The sequence below is a fragment of the Mirounga leonina genome, unplaced genomic scaffold, assembly GCF_011800145.1.
Source record: "Mirounga leonina isolate KUSES-001 unplaced genomic scaffold, KU_Mleo_1.0 Mir_82, whole genome shotgun sequence".
NCBI classification, from domain to species: Eukaryota; Metazoa; Chordata; class Mammalia; order Carnivora; family Phocidae; genus Mirounga; species Mirounga leonina.
In genome coordinates, this window is record NW_023270825.1 from 27,530,391 (window position 1) to 27,553,415 (window position 23,025).

Below are 23,025 nucleotides of genomic sequence, written 5' to 3' on the forward strand. Positions count from 1 at the left end.
CAGGAAAAATAACACGCTAACGTTTGCCTGGCTACAAAGATTACTGAAAAGATAGAGATATTTTTACAAAATTTTAGACAAGAAAAAGCCTCAACTCAGTGTCTCACACAAAAACACGGACACGGCACACTTCCCACGTGTTCGTTTCGTTGAGGTGAAGTATGGAGGGTGCAGAATGCAATCAGGTGCCGCAGAGGAAGCCGCAGTGCTCACGACGGTATTTTCCTACGCAGCGGTAGACCAGTCTGCCTGATGGACGCATTTCAACAACATCACCTTAACTCCACTCCAGAATTACATTATCTTGTAAACACGGTCCTTTGTTTAAAAAAAAAAAAAAAAAAATCTGGAAAATGTGAAAAAGGAAATGCGCCATCAGAGTAAGCAGTGCCCGGAGCGCCTCGCTAGCACCATGGCAACCGCTCGACCCCGCGAACCACGGGAGCGCGCGGAACTTGCGTCGTCAAGGCCACCGTTGCCATGGCTACGCTCAGCCGCGGGGGCGGGCCGCGGTGGACGCCGCTCCCGGAGCCGGCCCCGCCCCTCACTGCGGCAGGAACGCCTCCGCTGGCTGCGGGTCGGACGACCCGGCAACTGAGCTGCGCCACACCGCCGCAGCCCGCTGCAGCCGCCGCACGGCCGCCCCTGCCCGCCGCTGCCTCCGCCGCCTGTAGCCTCGCTTCCCCGTCCTTCTGGCGCCTCCGCTGCCCGGCCTGTGTCCGCGGTCCTCAGCCGCCCTCGCCGCCTGGAGCCTTCACTGCGTCTGCAAAGAAACCGCCTGCGGGCTGGCCTCGCCACCGCCGCTGAGACCTCAGAACTGTCTCTTCCTTCGGGGACGACACAGCCCTCGTCTGCAAAGCAGCCGCTCCTCGCCCGACTGAAGGCCGGGCTCCGACCGCGAGCGCCGAACGTCTCCGGGAGGAGCCCCGAGTTCCCCGCGCCCCGGCTGCAGGGAGAAGGCGGCCACGCCCCGCGATCACACCCCGGCGCCTCTCCAGCCCCGCGCTCCAGCCTTCGCCACCCGCCCTCGCTCCTCGCCTTCTGCGCTGCGACGCGACACCCTGCCTGCAGGTGGGGGACCCGACCGGAGACGCAGGGTGGCGGCGGACGCGTGACTGACTGACTGAGCCTCCCAGAGGCTTCGCTGCGAGAACGAGCCGACGGACTGACTGACTTTGGGCGGGGGGCAGCGAAAGGACAAGAGCAGGACTCTGGTGTCATTTGTTAATTGTGATTGCGTGAAGCTTACCTCCCTCGGGCATATTGGGGGGAGTGTCTGCTGCTGTCCCTAAGTCCTAGAGCACAGGGAGCCACAGTCTAATCTGTATTTGTAGAATTGGGATCCTTGGTAGTTGGAAAAATGGCGATGACACTGTTGGAAGACTGGTGCAGGGGGATGGATGTGAACTCCCAGCGAGCCCTGCTGGTCTGGGGGATCCCAGTGAACTGTGATGAGGCTGAAATCGAAGAGACCCTCCAGGCTGCGATGCCCCAGGTGCCCTATCGAGTGCTTGGGAGAATGTTTTGGAGGGAAGAGAATGCGAAAGCAGCCTTGTTAGAGCTCACTGGCGCTGTCGATTACGCCGCGATCCCCAGGGAGATGCCCGGTAAAGGAGGGGTCTGGAAAGTGGTCTTTAAACCCCCGACTTCCGATGCTGAATTTTTAGAAAGGTTGCACCTCTTCCTAGCAAGAGAGGGGTGGACCGTGCAAGATGTTGCCCGCGTCCTTGGGTTTCAGAACCCCGCTCCGGCCCCAGGCCCAGATATGCCAGCAGAGATGCTAAACTATATTTTGGATAACGTTATTCAGCCTCTTGTTGAGTCCATATGGTACAAGAAGCTGACGCTGTTCTCCGGGAGGGACATCCCGGGGCCTGGGGAGGAGACCTTTGATCCCTGGCTGGAACACACCAATGAAGTCATAGAGGAGTGGCAGGTGTCTGATGTAGAAAAGAGGCGGCGGTTGATGGAGAGTCTTAGAGGCCCTGCCGCTGATGTCATCCGCATCCTCAAGACTAACAACCCTTCGATAACCACTGCTGAATGCCTGAAGGCGCTTGAGCAGGTGTTTGGGAGCGTCGAGAGCTCTAGGGATGCGCAGGTCAGGTTTCTGAACACTTACCAGAACCCAGGAGAAAAGTTATCTGCATATGTCATTCGTCTGGAGCCTCTTCTGCAGAAGGTGGTGGAGAAGGGGGCCATAGATAAAGATAACGTGAACCAGGCCCGCCTGGAGCAGGTCATTGCCGGGGCCAACCACAGCGGGGCCATCCGAAGGCAGCTGTGGCTGACAGGAGCTGCGGAAGGGCCTGCCCCTAACCTCTTCCAGCTGCTGGTGCAGATCCGCGAGGAGGAGGCCAAGGAGGAGGAGGAGGAGGCTGAGGCCGCCCTCCTGCAGTTAGGCCTGGAGGGGCACTTCTGAGGCCCCGGAGTTGGGCTGTAGTGCAGATGTAGATCCCAGCTGCTTTCCTTGTCTCCGTGCTGTCTTACAGGTGTGTGTCGTAGTTGTAAAGACTTCACCATGTTCTGTTGTTTTGGGGGGTGGGGGGAGTCAGGCCTGGGTATTCATGTAACATTAGTACAGTGGTGCCAGTGAGCCCCCTGAGCTGCTACAAGTGAGTCGTCCTAGCCACAGTGCCAAGTAAAGACCTGCACACAGGTGCTCAGTGCAAGCTGTCGTGGCGGTCATCAGTTGTGAACCTGTGAATCCATGACACTTCCCACGGAGGGGAGCAGGTGGGAAACTGCATGTTCAGATGCTCAGGGCAGGGCCTGGCAACACAGGAAGTGTTCAGGAAATATATGAGCTGTCCTTACTAATATCATGAATAGTTTTTGTGTTCACAGTAAATTGCTCCTCATTTATATTAATGGAAAGAAATGTGACTTAATTAGATACTATTTATTCAACCTTACAAATTTCTTATTTTTCATCTTGAAACATCTGGATCAGTTTAATTGAAAAGTATTCTGAGACTCGAATGGGGTGTTAGAAAAATACCGCAATTCTAGAATTATGTAAATCAATTTTTCTCCGTACAAGATACAGAAATAAATTGCATGGGGAGGCTAATAAGAACCAGTTACAGTATCTATTCCCCCATTTCAAATCTTTGTCATTGAATAGTAGTTCTTGTTCATGCTGATTCTAAGTGTTCTAAATTTGAAGTTATCAAAATACATGTACATGAATAAAAGAATTTTAAAATTCTGTTGTCCTGTTTTTCTGACACATATACAAAATTTCAGTGTAATTAAGCTCTGTATTCTCTTTTCTTAGGAAGACTTCCCCATGTCACTAAAAAAATCAAACTTCAATTACTTTAAGCTTTATAGCATACTGTGTAAGTATAAATTGCAGAACCTTTCAATGTATTCCATTTTTGCATGTTTTCTACAAGGCAAATGTTAGAAGGCTAAATAGATGTAAGTAAATATTAACTTACTATAAAATGTTAGGAAATACTGAAATGGGGCTCAGGATGTTATCTAGCAATGCTTTTTCTCCCCTTTTAAGTCCCTTTTCAGCTAAAAATCTTTGTTTTGCTACAGAAATAATTCCTCATACCTGTTTAAAATGAATGTTTCAGATCTATAGCAGCCATTTTATATCCAGAGGATATAAACAGGGAAAGAGTTTAAAAACATGTTTGCAGAGAATCAGGGACTGAAGATGTTTGTCTTGAGATCCCAATAAATCCAGAAGTGGTTACATGAACATAAGAGTTCAGTGGGGTTTTCCCCTAGTAACAAGGCTTTAAAATTATAGCCAACCTATTTAACAATCTTAAGGCAAAAAAATTACCAAGGCTAATACTGGTATACAGTCTAAAAGATTTTTCTGTACACTCACTTATGTACTTCATCTTCCATGTCAGGTCTGTTCCACCCTCACAGTCTTCTCCCAACACACATCTCCACATATTTGACCCCTAAAACAGATATGCAAGTCTTCACTTCCCCCACCAAACATGTCCCCTCATTCCTCCACGCCCCAACTCACAGAGCCTCCCCCTCCATTCCCATCAGCATGGCGGCATGGCACTGGGTACACGCAGCCCCCTCACTTCTGAGAATCTTACCCGTACACACACACTCACTCCCACCTCTCCCCCTCCCAGCACTCCATCGTACCCCACCCCATGCATACAGTGCAGCAGTCTCCCACCCCAACCATACATTCCTGTCTCTCCACACACGCGTGCACACGTGCTCCCACTGCTGCTCACACCAGCTGGCCACCACATATACACACATTCTCACCCATACATACTACATTCATAATAAAAGTGATTGCGGTCTTCATTTTTTTCACCCAATGTTATAGGCATCCTTCTATGTCTACATAGGGATACACCTTTTTATAGCTGCAGAGTTGACTGCATTTTAGAAAGGAGGGTTATCACTTGGGATTCTTTTATTATATATAATAATTATATATCTACATATACATACATATATATTTATATAATACATATATATGGTATACATGTCAGGATTCTAGACAGCCACCCTTTATTCTAGAAAGTAATGAACTAAAAATAATGAGCTGTTTCTAACCTGAATTAAGGTTTTCTCTTTATAGGCTCAGAAATTAAAATCTGCTTTTTAAAGGAGGACAGCAGAAAAAAACATCCTTATAACCAAAAAACTGTGGAATAAAGAAGTAGAAACTGCACTACAGTACCATTCTGAGACCAAAATTATATTCAGCCGATAGCACAGAATATGTGCTAAGACCATGTGTAATGTTGCGGCTATAACTGGGCTCTTCCCTGTTGCTTGTGCATCACAAAGGGGCTGGCCAATGTCAGGTTATTCCAGACCACACGTCAGGGGCCTATCAACCAATCTTAACCTTGTATACTACTAGTGAGGAGAGGACTAGGAATGGTCAGGTGCAGTAGTAACTTGCTGTCCTGGGAAGCACTCTTTCCAGGATACTAATCATTGAAATGGTGCCCAGAGAACTTACGGTGAAGACTTACAAACCTGGGAGAGGAGATTGTCATTGGTGGTGAACTACAGGAAAAACAAAAAACAAAAAATATAAAGAAATGAGTCAATCTCTCTCCCCCTCTCTTTCATACACATGCACACAAGCTGTGTGGAACATTTGATCCAAAGACCAAATTTCTTCAGAATTGAACGTCATTGGAAGTTCATGTGGTTGCTCTGTACTAGCTAAAACTAATGGTCATATAACCAAAAAAGATACATTTTTTTATAAAATAACACAATTTATTACTATTTTAAAACATGTCTCACAAAATAACATTCAGAAACTCAACATTTCTAAATAATTTAACACAATAAGTTTAGTCATAAAGTCATGCTACAAAATTCCTGCATATAAAAGATTATTACCAAAGTATTAATAGATGTTAAAATGTTCTTCAGAATGGAGTTGGTTCTAGAGGCCAAAGATTCTGGGATGACGCTCGTTATCATGATGACACCCTGGGAGAAGCAGCTAGCTATATGCATATTCTCTACAGCTACCAACTCACCAGTCTGTGGACGGGATTGATCCCTCCAGGGAACAGCACCTCAGAGGCAGGTACCCCGCAGAGCAAAGAAGCAAAGAACTTCCCACCCTTGTAACATGAGCCACAACTTAATTTAACCAACATCTAAATTAATTTTTCAAATCTAGATGTGGGAAAGATAACTCACAAAGTTCCTTTTCTGAATAAGAGAATTCTACTTGACATATTCCCCAGAGGGATGACTGTCAATGTAGCAGACGTGGAAGGTGACACCAAGGAGGGAAACAGGGAAATCCTGACTCTGATTATGTCAACAGACAACTACTGCGCAGGAGCGCTTACAACGAGCAAGAATGAAGTTGGGTTCTCTAATATCCACATGCAGGCTAGGTACTTACCTACCTGCCCTTTGGGAGTACTTTCCACCAACATCCAGTTCATAATTTTAAAGTGCAAATCTACTGCAAAATAGTTTACTCTCCCCCACCCCCTTGTTAAATTTGCTGGAGCACAATTTGGTTGGCTGGTTCCCCTCCACTTTAGCCCAATATGGGAAATTAACTAGAATCCAGTTACGACTTCTCTAAGTGTCAAGAGAAAATTTTTCTTCGTTTAGAAAAAAGTAAGACTCAGTCTCATTTTTTCTTTCAGTCTTCTTCCTTTGTACTCACTACTTTATAAAAAGGCAGGAATGGAGATTTAGATGTGGGATTTCTAAAAGTTCAGTGATTTTTTTTTAAACACACCCTTTTTTTATTGCACCTATTTTATGGTTTTACAAAAACAAAAACAACAACCTCATGCTACAGTGAAGGTAAAGGAATATGGTCAAGTTAGCTGTGTCAGAAGCTCCAACTCCACTACACTGAATCTTGTTTTATATTTAATTATTCACAGACACATTAAGCAGCCTAAATAAAGAAAATGTGTGCCAAAGGAATTAATTTCAGTTAAAGGATAACTTTCAGTTCAGCAGTTAGTTTTTTCCCTTTACCAATACTTACAATGTAAGGTCTTCACAAACTGACAGACTGCAGTTAGAGAGACACTAACTACTCATATGATCAATATTTTGACACCCCCCCACACACACACCAATTTTTAAAAGTTAATGATTAAATCCAATCTTTCTAGACCCTACACTTTTCCCATTTAGTCCTAAGAAAAACCCAGGTGGAAGGTTCTGGGTCAGAGAGATGATGATCTTCAATTCCACTTACACATCACCAATTCTGAGAATAAGTCAACAGTTACAATTAATTTCTTATTCCTCGTTACTCTACTTCAGACCACTGGTAAAAGGTATAAGAAGAAGCATCTATTCAAGCCAAAATTTCTTTTTCCTCACAAGAACCACATTTAAGTATCTTATAACCGTACCAAGTTAGTGACCAATTATCATGATCAGACATTCCTCTGATCACATTCAAAATTGGTGTCTACACCAGCTAACTTTCATATATGATTACCAAATTTTGCCAAATTTTATACACTTTTTCTGTATTTAATGACTGCTACAGTCTGGAAAATCCTATGCATTAGTGGACAATGAATGAACACTTAAAGAATGAACACTTAAAGAATGGTCCATTTTCTAAAAGCACACTCAAAAAGTTCAACATTAGAGATAAAGAAAAATCTATCATAAAGTTGAATTCTGTTATAGTAAGACAGAGGTAGGTTAATAATCACTGTCCTAAGATAAGCAAGAATGCTAAGAAATAAAAGTTGAGACCCTGCTGAAAAATGTAAGTTGAACCTTCTAGCCCTGAGTTTCTAATGTTATATGAAAAATTATTAAAATGACCATTACAAAAAAGCAAAACACCAAGGACCATTTTCCTTCCATCCATGATTATTAAATACATCACCTTCTCTCATACAACAACTCAGGTGGCATATAGGACTACAGAGTGAAAATAAATGCACCCTGGACAAAAGGAATGTTTGTCCTTTGTTCTTCGTTTAGAAAAAAGTAAGACTCAGTCTCACTTTTTCTTTCAGTCTTCTTCCTTTGTACTCACTACTTTATAAAAAGGCAGGAATGGAGATTTAGATGTGGGATTTCTAAAAGTTCAGTGATTTTTTTTTAAACACACCCTTTTTTTATTGCACCTATTTTATGGTTTTACAAAAACAAAAACAACAACCTCATGCTACAGTGAAGGTAAAGGAATATAAAGCACTGGTTCTTAACCAGGGGCGGATTTGTTCCTACCCCTCTGCCAGAGGGGACAGATGGTAATGTCTGAAGACATTTCTGGTTGTCACAACTAGGCAGGGGGTTCTACTGGCATCTAGTGAAGCCAGAGACGGTGCTAAACATCCTGTAATACACAGGACAATATCATCCAACCCAAAATGTTAACAGTGCCAAGACTGAGAAACTCTGGTTTAAAGGAACAAAATCGTACGAACAGAGAACACAAAAACCTTTCAAGGTCTGACCAGGTAATACACCCATAAGCTTAGAGTTAGGGAACACAGAAAAGTTGAATTCCTTTGTAGACTAAAATCAAGTTACCTGTGAAAAATTAAAATGCTGAACTGATTCTAGAGCTCTACCATCATTATGAGAATAGAGGAAATTTAAATGAGCCACTAAAATGGCACAATGCTTTAAACCAGGAGAACAGAGAGAATCCATCTAATCCATAAACCAAAGGCATTTAATATCAGCTAAATTTGCAACAGTAAAGGATGATTTAAGGAATGACTGGAGAAAATGTTTTGAACTTACTCATACACCCTATCTTCCATTTTCTAATGGCATGGATTCTGGCTTTAATTCCATGAAAAGGATGCATAGAAGTCATTCAAACATTTGTTGAGTGAAACTAAGTATGAATTTTGTGTGAAATGAACACAGAAAAGCACCTTACATTTCTCTGAGAACTATCAGTGATTAAAAGACATTAAGAAACAAGGAGAAGCAGAAAAAAATTAGTTTCTATATTATAGAATTCAGAAAACCACACACCAACACCGTAAGCCATTTTACAGATTCAATATGAAGTCATCCCTTCCTATTACATTCACTTCCAGAGTAACTTTTGAAAATATATCCATAAATAGTAAAATGGCTTCAAGCTTGCCTACTGGATGAAGTGCAAACTACAAGTGAAGAAGATCATCTTCCCTCCTAGTTTGGGGGACTTAAACATTACCACAGGGAATACTCATTGTCTACAGCTCACAAAAGAAATACCCAAAGGCTTTGAATATATAAGCCAGAGTAAAGATTTCTTCCTATGAGATTATAAGGAAGAACTAAAAGGAAGCTAATAAAGTGTTGGACTAATTTCTCCTCTTGCTGTTTGTATTTAGAACTGATTGTCAAAGCAGTAGTCCCTGTAGATCAGAATGACTCAGAGAAATCACGTAATTCCTACTTAAATGATAGCTGAAGTTTTCTGAAACCCAGGACTATGCAATCACTTTAAAAAAATGACTCTCTCCTCTTTTGACTGATTTTACACAAGTAAATGGGGAAATAAGAATCAGCCTCTGGTTGAGGGACTTTAGGCACAATTTGGCAGAGCGCCTTTGACTTCTTTTCTACAATCTGTCAGTAATTCAGTCATGATCTGCTATGGACTTCATCTGGTTACTGACTATACCTTGTACTTTCCAAAAAGATTTTTTTTCCTTACAAATTCTAAGCTCTGTATCCAACTATTGCTTTGCAATTTTGAGGTTAGGTCACCTACCATGCTTCATAGAGAAGGCAATCCTCAAAAATATTGCCATTTGCCTGGGATCCCATAATGAAATCGCTCTTCTCTTTTCCCTCCACAATCACTTACATAGTTCATTTTAAGAGCTAACTTAGAAATGTTCTAAAAATATATTTTGAGATTCTAAATTTAATCTATTGAAAGGTATCAGATGCAGTCTTTTAAGTTCTATATCCTTATTTGTAGCAATCAATTCTCCCAACATGAGGGTCCACAGAACAAAGTTATTAGAGAAAATTTTGATATATATGAATGGCCAACATTTAGGCTAGGAATTCAAATATAACTACTGTTTACATGTATTTCCTTATATAACATATAAGGGACTATAAACCAAAAAGTGTGCCTAAGATCAGGCCCATGTGAGTAACATGACCAGAATAGTGGTCAAAGGAATGATCGTGACAGTCATTTTAACCACTGACCCAGATCACAGCATGACTGACTGTGCACAGTGACTCAAGTGGCCAGGTGTACAAACACAACCTAAATTCCAGTTGACAATGCACACATTTTTGGAAAAACAAGTAAGTAAATATAACATGGGCTGTAAGGCCTCCAAGATATTAATTTTTCCTCTTTTCACCATAGCTTTTCCAATTGGACTTTGGGAGTCTTGGTTCTAGGACTGCTCTGTATTTCTTCTAAGAGGAACTCTTTCTGTCACCGTGCTGCCTTCTGAACCAAAGGCATGACACATTTGTGCTTCTGAGTCATTAGGACATGGACCTTCAGGAAAGATGGTCTACAGATTCAAAAGTTAAGTATATATATTTAAATGCCTGGTCTGAAAACAAACAAACAAACCCTAAACAAACTGAATAAAGAACCATATTTGTTGTTCTTTGTTGTTAAAAATGACTGGTCTATAAAAGTTTCGGTAGATGGGGCCATGTAGTACATAACTGGGACTGAAGACAAAAAGTTGAAAATTCGAGTTTCTAAAAAAAGTACTAGAATGTATGAAGTTGGTGTTACCGTTTTGGGGGGAGAAACACTCAATAGGTTTAAAAAAAGATAGCAATGAGAGATTTGTTTTATCTTAAGAACCTTTGCCCCACACAGGATCTTTAAAATAGACAATTATACAAAACTTATCTGTTGTTCTTATGACATTTAAATAAGTTAACACAAAGCAGAAAACGTGGTGTTAGTTATCTTCTTCCTCATCCTCTTTAATTACTGGGGTACCTAAAATGAAAAAGAAAATATTTCTGGTCATTCTCAACAGATTGCTAAAATTCTAAATGAAAATATTTTCCTGTTAACCTGAGAAGCTATGAGATGCTACGAAGTGTGCCATAATAAAAATAATCTCATAAAATAATCTCTTTAATTTCAAATTATCCAAAAAGCCTCTCAGGGAAATTCTCAAATGGATTAATATAAGTACTTATGAATATTTGGCTCCCCAAATGCAGAGTTGCAAATAAAATGCCTACAGGTGCCAGGCAGAAAAATAAAGCCCTATACCCAGTAAAAACTTTGTATGTTAAACACAAAGAAATATTCTTCATTTTTCACAATGAAATATGCAATCCCAGTGTTGCCAGAAATCTGTATTTTTATATTACTCTCCCAAATATTAAGCAATAGGGACAAATTTGGGAAAAAATAAAAAGAACCAAAGCACAAAAAACAAAACACATCTGCAGGCTGTCACTGGGCCAAGGGCCACCCATTTCTGAGCACTGGCATTTGAAGCCTGCCCACAATTTGACCCCAATCCACTGTTCTGTCTTAACTCCTCAGTCATGCACCTTCTTCACCAGCTAAACTGATCAATTCACTGTCTCCCAAACTCACCTTGCACATGCCTACCTCTGGACCCTTGTTCAACAGAGTTCCTCCATTTTGGAATGTCCTCCCACAACAACTCTCCTTCCATCTAAACCCCACCCTTAATAAGGAACCAACTCTAGTGCCTCTTCCTCTGTGATCCTTCCTTAATGAACATTTATGTTCTTTATGGTAGCGAGCAGAGCTTCATCTCTCTGTACTCCCCGCAGCATCTTTTCACAGGGGGAGAGTGAATGTGTTATTAGAGTATAACATACAAAACACACAAATTATGTAAGTGTACAGATCGATAAATAAACACAAAGTGAACACATCTGGTAACCAGCACCAGAATAGGTAGAGAACATTATTAGAACCCCCAAAACTTCCTCAGGCCCCCTTCCAGTCACTATCCCCCCACAAAAGGCATATTCTATCCTGATGTCTAACAACGTAGGTTATTTTGCCTGTTTTTGAAATTGATATGAACGAGATGGTATAACATACACTCTGTGTCTGGCTTCTGTTGCTCAACATTATGTTTGCATGATCCATCTATATTGTGTGAAATTTGTAGTTCACTCATTCTCATTGCTGTTTAAAATTTTTTTTTTTTTTTTTAAGATTTTATTTATTTATTTGAGACAGAGAGAATGAGAGACAGAGAGCATGAGAGGGAGGAGGGTCAGAGGGAGAAGCAGACTCCCTGCCGAGCAGGGAGCCCGATGCGGGACTCGATCCCGGGACTCCAGGATCATGACCTGAGCCGAAGGCAGTCGCTTAACCAACTGAGCCACCCAGGCGCCCCTAAAAATTTTTTTTTTAATTTATTTATTCATGAGAGTCAGAGAGAGAGAGAGAGAGAGGCAGCGGCAGAGGGAGAAGCAGGCTCCCCGCCTAGCAGGGAGCCCGATGCGGGACTCGATCCCAGGACCCTGGGATCGTGACCTGAGCCGAAGGCAGATGCTTAACCATCTGAGCCACCCAGGCGTCCCTCTCATTGCTGTTTAATATTACATTATATGAATATGTCATAATTTGTTCTATTGTTGATGGGCATTTGGGTTGTTTCCAATTCATAGCTATTAAATTAGTGCTGCTATGAACATTCTCATACACGTCATTTGGTAAACATATATATCCTTTTCTTTTGGGTATATAGCTAGGAGAAAAAGTGCTGGGTCATAATGGATATGTATGTAGAGCTTTTATAGATAATGCCAGTTTTCTAAAGTGGTTATACCAAGTTACATTACCATTTGGCAAGGTCTGAGAGTTCTAGTTCTCCACATCCCACTAATATTTGGCATTATCTTTTTCATTTTAGCTTTTTAAGATTCCCTAGTTTTGCTTATAAGCAACAGAAGAGGAGCAAAAGTAGGCAAGTTAGCAGCTGTAGCTGTCTCTGTTCTGGTCTATCCCATAGACCAAGCTGGTTATCGTAGGGGCTGTTTAGATTGCCCTGAGGTCAGCACTTGGTCCAAAAGGCTATAATGTGGCTTGGTCTACTCAGGGTCTACTTGAGGGGTTCTGTTCCATGTTTAAGGGAAGAGTTTTACTTCCTGTATGCAATCCTGAAAGAAGACAAATGACTTCAAATGGTTTCTAGAATCCAACCAAAGTTGAACATAAAAAAGCTGAAGTCCAAGACTCTAATGTCCTTACCCGCTTTTTTCTATTTTATTTTTTAATTGTGAAATATTCATTCATACAAATATAATATAAATAATTTAATGAGTAATAAAGCCAATGATTGTATACCCCCTACCAATTTAGGAAATAGAATATTACCAGCATCTTAGAAACCCGTTTGCCTCTTCCCAATTATTCCTGTACCTCTCCACAAGAGATAATCTATAGTCTGTCATTTTACCCCTATGCATCCAGAAAAAAAAGAAAAGAACATTCTGCATGATTCCACTGATATAAAACTTTAGAAAATTCAAATTAATCTATAGAGGCAGAAAGCAATCAGTGATTGCTCTGGGAGGGATGATGCAAGGACCAGGAGAGAGGGATTACAAAGAGGCACAAGGATACTTTTGAGGGTGATGCATATGTTTATTCCCCTTTTCCCCCAGCTTTATTGAGATATGATTGAGATAGCATTGTGTACATTTAAGGTATGAACATGATAATTTGATATATATTATGGAATGATTACCACAATGTTAGGTAATACATTCATCACCTTACATAGTTACTTCTCTGTGTGTGTGTGTGTGTGTGTGTGTGTGTGTGTGTGTGTGGTGGTAACTTTTAAGATCCACTGTCTAGGGGCGCCTGGGTGGCTCAGTTGGTTAAGCGACTGCCTTCGGCTCAGGTCATGATCCTGGAGTCCCGGGATCGAGTCCCGAATCGGGCTCCCTGCTCAGCAGGGAGTCTGCTTCTCCCTCTGATCCTCCCCCCTCTCATGCTCTCTCTCTCTGTCTCATTCTCTCTCTCAAATAAATAAATAAAATCTTTAAAAAAAAAAAAAGATCCACTGTCTAAGCAACTTTCTAGTTGCTGTAAGACAGTATTGTTAACTATAGTCACCATCATATATTCACTATCTTAACTGTGGCGATGGTTTCAGAGGTGTATATGTATATCAAAACATACCAAATTATACACTTTAAATATGTGCAGTTAACTGTGTGTCAATTAAACTTCAATCAAGCTGTTAACATTTTTTGGTGTAGGAAAATAGATGGGTAAGAGCTTTTCACATCAATAATTCTCAATTAGAGGACAGATGAGCACATATCTTCCAGGGAGGCATATTGGAATCACCTGTGAAACTTTTTCAAACTATAGAGACCTCTTCACTCTCTCCCCAGAGATTCTAAAATATCCAATATCTTCACAGGGGTGCAGTCCCATTTAAGAACAACCACTGCAGTAAGCTGGGGTGGATAAAAGGGTTGTATACTGAGGCTTTGAAAGAGGTAGTAAGGGAGCAATGGGGAGACAAAGAATATAGGAAAGGTAGAATGACAAGGCAGCAGGGTGGTAAAGAGAGAAGAGAAGGGCTGAGGGACATGGAGGCCTCCACCATAGACAACTAGATCCTTTTGTTTTGGATGTGACTATCAGTATGAGTATGGTGCTGAAGACAGTAGGGCAAATATTTGGTGGATATTACTTATTTGTTTCTTCTAAGTATTTCCTTTCCCTCCATTCAATCAGGTAGCCTAGTCAGTTCTGGATCACTGCTTCAGGGGCAATGTGGAAAGTAGAGAAAGACCATCAGACTTACTGGATTTTGTCTTTGAAAAGCCTAAGAAGATCACTGGAAGACAGTTTGTGAGAAGATACAGAAAAATGTGGAAAAGAGGGAGGGGGATAGTGATTCTCTTCAGATTAGAAAGGTTATTTCCCTGGGCTGGCAGAAAAGAGAGAAGTCTGTGGGTTCTGGAACAGTTGGGATCCTGGCCTGGCTTCCTGGGAGGAGGTAAGATCCAGAGAAGTCTGGGACTATTATCATTTTCAGTTTTTAGATTACAAAAGAACAAGGCTTGGTGAAATTAATTAACTAGCAAAATGACAAAAAAGCTATTAAGTGGTAGAACTAGAACTTGAACCCAGTCAGTCAGGGATATCTACTGACATTGACACCTATCTTAAATATTGGTTAACTAAAATTAGAGGGTAGGGGTAGAGAGAAAACTACAATTTTTATCCAGTTGTGAAAAAGCAACTGCTTACCATTTATGTCTAATTATTCTGCAAAATAATACCTTTGTGACTTGAGAACAAGCCTGGCTTTCTTAAAAATTTTTGGTCAAGGGATGATCTTATACCAGTCTAAGTATCCTAGGAGGTTTTCATCTCACCTAGACTCTAAAATTTCCTATGGAATGAAATGGCTTTGGAGATTAGAGACAACCTATTTCTTTCTTAGTTTTGCTCCTTTTCATGATTCCATGTCACAAATTCAATCCTTATGCCTAGAAAGCATTGCCCCAAGCTAGTCCAGAATCACTCACCATCCAGCTTTTTCAGTTTGGGGACTCTCTTGGTCGCCTCTTCAATCCAGTTCCCGTCAGCAGAATGTTTCTCTTCCAAGGGATTGCCTACAAACACCAGGTCTTCCAGGCACGGCAATTCTGCCAGCTTCACAAATTCAGCTACAAGTACAAAGAATACATTCTATAATAAAATGGAAAATTCTCCTGTTATGATTTTGGGGATTGAACTCCAGTATCACTAGCCCTCAGTTTGTGACTATTCAGAACAATTTGTTGTTTAAGATTTTGAAGAAAGTAAGGGAAATTATACCATATGAAGTCATTCTCTGAAGACATTATGGAAAGGGAAGGAAAAAGAAGACATACCTCTTCTACCTTTATGCTAGCCTAAGGACGGGATAAGAAAAGGAGATGAGGTTCAGAATCACAAAGAACAACATATCATCTCCAGCGACAGGTCTTCTCTATGCTGTATTGCATCAGTATGGGTTAAATCAAATTTGTCTCCAACCATTCCCTCATCTTCGAATTCTTTATTTAAAAGAAGATTTATTTATTTGAGAGAGAGAGTCAGCATGGGGTAGGGGTCAGAGGGAGAGGGAGACACCGAATCTCAAGCAGACTCTACACTGAGCACGGAGCCTGATGTGGGGCTCAATCCCACGACCCCGAGATCATGACCTGAGCTGAAATCAAGAGTCGGAAGCTTAACCAGCTGAGCCACCCAGGTGCCCCTCATCTTTGAATTTTTTTTTTTAAGATTTATTTATTTATTTTAGAGAGAGAGAGAGCAGGGTGGAGGGGCAGAGGGAGAGGGAGACAGTCTTAAACAGACTCCCCACTGAGCACAGAGCCTGCAGGGCTTGATCTCACAACCCCGAGCTGAAACCAAGAATCCAACACCTAACTGACCAAGCCACCCACACATCCCTCATCTTTGAATTCTCAAAGCAACACATTCACACACCTACTGAAGAACTCATTACACAGTTTATAAACTACTCTTTCCCCCTAAGTTGTGAATTCCTTGAAGGCATGGACAGTGTACTATTCAACTATGTATCTCAAGAGCCTGGCATAGCTCGTAACACTTAATAGGGCTTTGGTAAATGCTCAATGAATAATGTACTATAAAAAAACAAAGTCATATAGATGGCAAATACATATTCCATCCAAGAATTATTAAATTTAAACTGATTCCATTCAGCCTTTGGACTATAATTTAATTTTTTTCCATGATGAAGAGGACCAGGATCTATTCAATATAATCATTTTAAGTAAATATTTAAATGTAAATTTCAAGCATTCAGCTGAAAGATAGGAACTCCTATAGCTATTTCCCTGTGTGCTTAGAAAGAAATGTCCCCATTTTGCATCTTGTTCTCTGTTGGGCTATTTTCTATAAACAGGAGGTAGAAGGTTAGCAAAGAGCCAGCTTCAGCTTACCCCAGTCTTTCACTAGGTTATTAGACATGTAGAGAATCTTCAATTTCTTCATTACATGGATCCCTTTCAACTTCTCAATAAAATTGTAGGAAATCCACAGTTCTTCTAATGTGTCCCCTACTGCTTCCTGAAAAAGAAAGCCATTTTGGTTTACAAGCTTATTTTCCTCTGTCCCCTTTCTTATAAACATAAAGACAATGGTCTTCAGAGAGAACTGAAACCCACCTGTCCGTTGGCAGGGGGGCTGAGGCTATGTGGGAGTTTTTTCTCATTAAGGCAAGTACAACATTTTCTTCCTCTCTTCAAACTGATATGAACTAAGAATAGCTACTGAAATCACCAAAAGGGGAAATAATAGCACTATTTTATCATTTTTATTGAATTATATAGATTTCAAATTATTTCCCTGTATTATATGATTTGATCCTTATAATATTTAAGATAGGCAAAGTAGCTTATTTGATTTCCATTATAGAGATTAAAGGCATTTTCTAAGATCACAATGCTATCAAATAATAGAGCTAGGTCTAAATTTCAGGGTTTTTGTTTCAATATTTACTACAGAAACTTTCATACACAAAAAGTTGAAAGAATCTTATAGCAAATATCTATGTATCTACTACCCAGATTCTACCATTAACATTTTACTATTCTTTTCCTATCACATATCTGTCCATCTATCCATCCACTATCTATCCATCAATTCCTCTTATTTTTTTGATGTATAAAATTCAGTTTAAAACCCACAGTCTTTCCATTACAGTATAAAGATCATGCTGGCTCTTAAATGCTAGATATAATCAATGTGGTACAAAGACTTTTCCTTCTTTTATAGACATAAGACAAAATGTAATGATTATTTTCTTTATAAAAAAGAAATGAGGGGGGCGCCTGGGTGGCTCAGTTGGTTAAGCAGCTGCCTTTGGCTCGGATCATGATCCCAGGGTCCTGGGATTGAGCCCCACGTCGGGCTCCCTGCTTGGCGGAGAGCCTGCTTCTCCCTCTCCCTCTAACTGCTTCTCTGCCTACTTGTGCTCTCTATCTGTCAAATAAATAAATAAAATTTAAAAAAAAGAAATGAGGGGCACCTGGGTGGCTCAGTCAGTTAAGTGCCCGACTCTTGATTTCAGCTCAGGTCATGATCTCAGGGTTGTGAGATCAAGTCACGCATCAGGTTCTGCGCTGGGCATGAAGCCTGCTTGGGATTCTTTCTCTCCCTCCCCCTTTGCCTGTCCCCCCCCCAAAAAAAGTTCTAGGCAGGAACAATTACATGCTCAATTTCCTCCTATCCCAAAAGAATTTACCTACATCCACATGGTAACGTCTAGAATGTGGGGCCTAGGTCTATGTCCTGGTCACTTTCCCTTCAAAGACCGCAGAGAAAATAAGTGTATCCTGGATAAAGATTTTCCATACTGGTGGAACCAGGGGGAAGCCGAGAAGGGAGTGGCCTGAATTAGTCTGTGTGCCATCCCAACTCCCACAATTCATCATAGTTTCAACTTTCGGAGTTGAGAAGAAACACAATTCAAAGTAAAAAAAAAAAAAAAAAGTTTAAATCAGTCTATCCTGGCACTCATATTTCAGAACTTTGTGATTTAAGCAAACCCCCTCATCTAGTAGTATTCTGATATCTTCTACCAAAGGACCTAATTAATATATCCTACCTTTCAGAAGAGGGGAATCAGTCTTCAAACAATTTAAGCTGTTTTGCATACATTTTCATCTCAATGCATCCCTAATCATCTCATGTTGCCAATTTAGAAAGTATGAGGTAGCAGGAAAAATACTGACTAAATATGGATTAGAAGATTTAGGCTCAATTCTGGGTTCTGCCGCTTAGGTTTGTTTTAGTTTTGTTTTACCTGTGCACGTGAGGACTCTCGGTCAATTTCACATAGCCAATTTGATCAATTCTCCAAAGAACCAATTTGCTGAATTTACTTGTTCACTGATTTACTGAAAAACTGTTCACTTATAAATTATAGCAATTTGTTTTATTTTTTTTTAAGATTTTATTTATTTATTTGACAGAGAGAGACACAACGAGAGAAGGAACACAAGCAGGGGGACTGGGAGAGGGAGAAGCAGGCCTTCGGCGGAGCAGGGAGCCTGACGGGGGGCTCGATCCCAGGACCCTGGGATCATGACCTGAGCCGAAGGCAGATGCTTAACGACTGAGCCACCCAGGCGCCCCAGCAATTCATTTTAGATAGGATAAGATATGATATAAATTGGGGCGCCTGGGTGGCTCAGTTAAGCGGCTGCCTTTGGCTCAGGTCATGATTCCAGGGTCCTGGGATCGAGCCCCATGTTGGGCTCCCTGCTCAGCGGGGAGTCTGCTTCTCCCTCTGCCTCTCCCCCTGCTTGTGCTCTCTGTCAAATAAAGAAATAAAATCTTGGGCGCCTGGGTGGCTCAGTCGGTTAAGCGACTGCCTTCGGCTCAGGTCATGATCCTGGAGTCCTGCATTGGGCTCCCTGCTCGGCGGGGAGTCTGCTTCTCCCTCTGACCCTCCTCCCTCTCGTGCTCTCTGTCTCTCACTCTCTCTCACAAATAAATAAATAAAATCTTTAAAAAAAAAAAAAAAAGAAAAGAAAATCTTAAAAAAAAAAGATATGTTATAAATTCCTTTAGACAGGGTAACTTTTGACGATGTCTGTGATGTTTTATTCAAGTACTAATTTAGTTTTAGTTTAGTTTTCAGCCATTTGGATGTAACTGTTTTGCCATTACCAAATTGCAGTGCACTTGGGGACTTTGCTTGGCAATATGACTTTGTGGAATGAGAATTTCCTATGTATACTGACTTACTAATGTATAGATTTTGGATGCCCAGAGCATAGTTTTTTCAATATATTTTCAATCTATTCCACTGTCTATTATACTTCTGTAAATGTAAGGATTTACTAACCAGCTCAATTAGATTACTATTTTTATGCGTTCTAATCATTTGAGAAGTGATTAGTGTCTAAATTATGAAACTGAATTCTACAAAGATGGACTGACAAAAACAACAGTTGAGATGAAACAGCTGTATATTAAGACTAAATTAAACCTTAAAGAAAAATTTTAAAGGTGTTGAAACCATTCCAAGCAACATAATTTTCTATATATTTGTAAGGAGGTAACAGTGATAAGATTTGGTGAAGCAATCTGGTGACTATCAACTAGTAAACCTGGCTAAGTTTGTGTAAATCAGTTCAGTGGAATCTGTCATTAAATACACTGGCTCTTTGGAGAACTGGACATGGAGTAAACAGGTATTTAGCAAACTGGTCTGCTTCTGCATGCAAACAAATCATTCCTCCTCCTAGTTTCTTACTCTGTAAAATGAGGAGGTTGGCATATTGAGATACCATTTCACACTCATTAGGATGGCTACTATCAAGCAAATGGAAAATAACAAGTGTTGGCAAGTATATGAAGAAATTGGAACCCTTGTGCACTACTGGTGGGAACGTAAAATGGTACAGCTACTACAGAACAGTTTGGTGGTTCCTCCAAAAATTAAAAAATATGATCCAGCATTCCCACTTTTTTTTTAAAGATTTTATTTAAAAAAAAATTTTTAAAGATTTTATTTATTTGAGAGAGAATGAGATAGAGAAAGAGAGCATGAGGGGGGGAGGGTCAGAGGGAGAAGCAGACTCCCTGCAGAGCAGGGAGCCCGATGAGGGACTCGATCCTGGGACTCCAGGATCATGACCTGAGCCGAAGGCAGTCGCTTAACCAACTGAGCCACCCAGGCGCCCTAAGATTTTATTTATTTATTTGACAGAAAGAGAGAGAGCACAAACAGGGGGACTGGCAGGCAGAGGGAAAAGCAGGCTCCCTGCTAAGCAAGGAACCCAATGCGGGACTCAATCCCAGGACCCTGGGATCATGACCTGAGCAGAAGGCAGCTATTTAATGAACTGAGCCATGCAAGCATCCTGGCATTCCCAATTCTAAGCATACACCCAAAAGAATAAGCAGAGTTTTGAAGAGATATTTGGATACCAATGCTCACAGCAGCATTATTTACAATAGTCAAAAGGTGGAAGCATCCATTGGTGGATGAATGAATAAACAAAACAAAATATGGTATATACATACAATAGAATATTATTCATCCTTAAAATGGAAATAAATTCTGATACACACTACAACAAAATGAACCTTGAGGACATTATGCTAAGTGAAATAAGCCAGTCACATGAAGACAAATACTGTATGATTCCATTTACATGAGGTACGTATAGTAGTCACATTCATAGAGACAGAAAGTAGAATGGGGGTTTTAGAACTGAGGGGAAGGGACAAGGAAATTATTGTTCAATGGGTACAGAGGTGCAGTTTTACCAGCTGAAAAGAGTTCCGGAGACGGATAGCATTGATGGTTGCACAATAATACAAATATGCTTAATACCATTGAACTGTACACTTAAAAATGGTTACCATGGTAAATTTTATGTTATGTGTATTTTGCCACAATAAAAAAAAGGAAAAGAAATGAGGAGGTTGGACAAGAAGTTCTCTAAGATCCCTTTCAGCTATTAAAGTTTATGATTCTTTGAGGTCAACAAACCACTATGTACTGAAAACAAAAAAATGTCTGTTCCGTAAATAGTATTACATTGGAAGTTATAGGAATGGGAAGGGCTTAATGAAGTGCTGTAAAACCTCCATTTTGGACCACATAAAATGATGATGATTATTATTGTTTGCTTTTTATATAAAGTAATGAATTCAGATAACATAATGTTGCTTAGAAGTCTTTAGGAAGATCTGGGGGGCGCCTGGGTGGCTCAGTCGTTAAACGTCTGCTTTCCGCTCAGGTCATGATCCCAGGGTCCTGGGATCGAGCCCGACATTGGGCTCCCTGCTCTGCAGGAAGCTTGCTTCTCCCTCTCTCACTCCCCCTGCTTGTGTTCCCTCTCTCGCTGTGCTCTGTCAAATAAATAAATAAAATCTTTAAAAAAAAAAAAAAAAGAGGGGCGCCTGGGTGGCTCAGTCATTAAGCGTCTGCTTTCGGCTCAGGTCGTGATCCTGGGGTCCTGGGATTGAGCCCCACGTTGGGCTCCCTGCTCAACCGGGAGTCTGCTTCTCCCTCTCCCACTCCCCCTGCTTGTGTTCCCTCTCTCGCTCTCTCTGTCAAATAAATAAATAAAATCTTTAAAAAAAAAAGTTTTTAAGATCTGATTCATAAACAGTTAAGAACTGCTCGTAGGCAATTGATTATAAATATACAAAACAAATAGCTTTTATATTATAAACAGGAAGTGAATAGAGAGAAATTACCTCATTCATCGAGCAACAAAAAATATAAATTACCTGGGAATACATTTTTGTAAGAAGTGTACAGGCCTTATACGAATTAAAACTAAAATTCTACTGAAAGAAAAAAAAATCTAAATAAATCTGCCTATGAGGAAAGTCTCATTATTATAAAGATACCAATTTTCTCCAAATCAATCTATAAATTCAATGTAATTCTAAGGCTTCCAAAGGGAATTTATTTTTGTGAACTTGATAAACTGATTTTCAAGTTCCTCTCGAAGAGTAAATGTCTAAGAAAAGCCAACAAACATTTTGAACAAAGAAAGAGGACTTATCCAAATAGGTATCAAAACATATTATAAAGCTAAAGAAAATTAAAGCAGCATGATATTGGAGCTGGAATATGTAAGTAAAACAACAAATAGAAAGAAACCTGGCCATCCAGGAACCCACCCATGCATACACAGAGTTTAGTAGGAGGCATTTACAGTGGGCAAAGGAGATTTTTCAACATATGGTTAACCATTTGAAGGAAAAAAAATAAGGTTTGATACCTGCCTCATACAACATATAAAAATAAACTCCAGATGGATTAAAGATATAAACTTTAAAAATTTACACTTAGGGGCGCCTGGGTGGCTCAGTTGGTTAAGCGACTGCCTTCGGCTCAGGTCATGATCCTGGAGTCCCGGGATGGAGTCCCACATCGGGTTGCCCGCTCAGCGGGGAATCTGCTTCTCCCTCTGACCCTCCCCCCTCTCATGTGCTCTCTCTCTCTCTCAAATAAAAAAAAAATAAAATCTTAAAAAAAAAAAAACCAAAAAACTACAGAAGTACTAGAAGAAAATATAACACTATATCTAGAAGTAAAGACCTTCTATATAAGATACAAAACATAGAAGTCATAAAGTTTGACAAATAAATTTGACAAAATTTTTTTTTTAAGATTTTATTTATTTATTTGACAGAGAGGGATAGTGAGAGCAGGAACACAAGCATGGGGAGTGGGAGAGGGAGAAGCAGGCTCCCTGCGGAGCAGGGAGCCTGATGCAGGGCTCAATCCAGGACCCTGGGATCATGACCTGAGCCGAAGGCAGATGCTTAATGACTGAGCCACGCAGGCACCCCAAATTTGACAAATTTTAAAATTCCATTTGGCAACTACAAAAAAAGTAAAAAGACAAGGGACAAACTAAGAAAAATACATTTAATAATCCTGAAAACTGGGTTCCCTGGCTGGCTCAGTCAGAGGGGCATGTGGCTCTTGATCTCAGGGTTGGGAGTTTGAGCCCCTTGGTTGGGTGTAGGGAGTACTTAAAAATAAAATCTGAAAAAAAAAATCTGAAAACTGTTTGCATTAA

General features: G+C 40.7%; 2 protein-coding genes across 3 annotated transcripts in view; one reads left to right on the top strand and one right to left on the bottom strand.

The window, feature by feature from the left end:
- Window positions 1-567: 567 nt before the first annotated feature.
- Window positions 568-3,211, top strand: PNMA1 (PNMA family member 1). Its single transcript, XM_034992548.1, has one exon. It carries the CDS (start codon window positions 1,361-1,363, stop codon window positions 2,420-2,422), a length of 1,062 nt encoding a protein of 353 aa, XP_034848439.1. The 5' UTR covers window positions 568-1,360; the 3' UTR covers window positions 2,423-3,211.
- A 2,008-nt stretch (window positions 3,212-5,219) lies between these two features.
- Window positions 5,220-23,025, bottom strand: part of DNAL1 (dynein axonemal light chain 1) — a 41,235-nt gene continuing 23,429 nt past the window's right edge. For both annotated transcript variants that reach the window (XM_034992265.1, XM_034992264.1), the window contains exons 6-8: window positions 16,405-16,531; window positions 14,977-15,117; window positions 5,220-10,417 (exon numbers count right to left, since the gene is read on the bottom strand). In XM_034992265.1, the coding sequence (XP_034848156.1) occupies window positions 10,377-10,417; window positions 14,977-15,117; window positions 16,405-16,531 (309 nt within the window). In that variant the 3' untranslated portion in view covers window positions 5,220-10,376. The remainder of the gene's footprint in view (window positions 10,418-14,976; window positions 15,118-16,404; window positions 16,532-23,025) is intronic.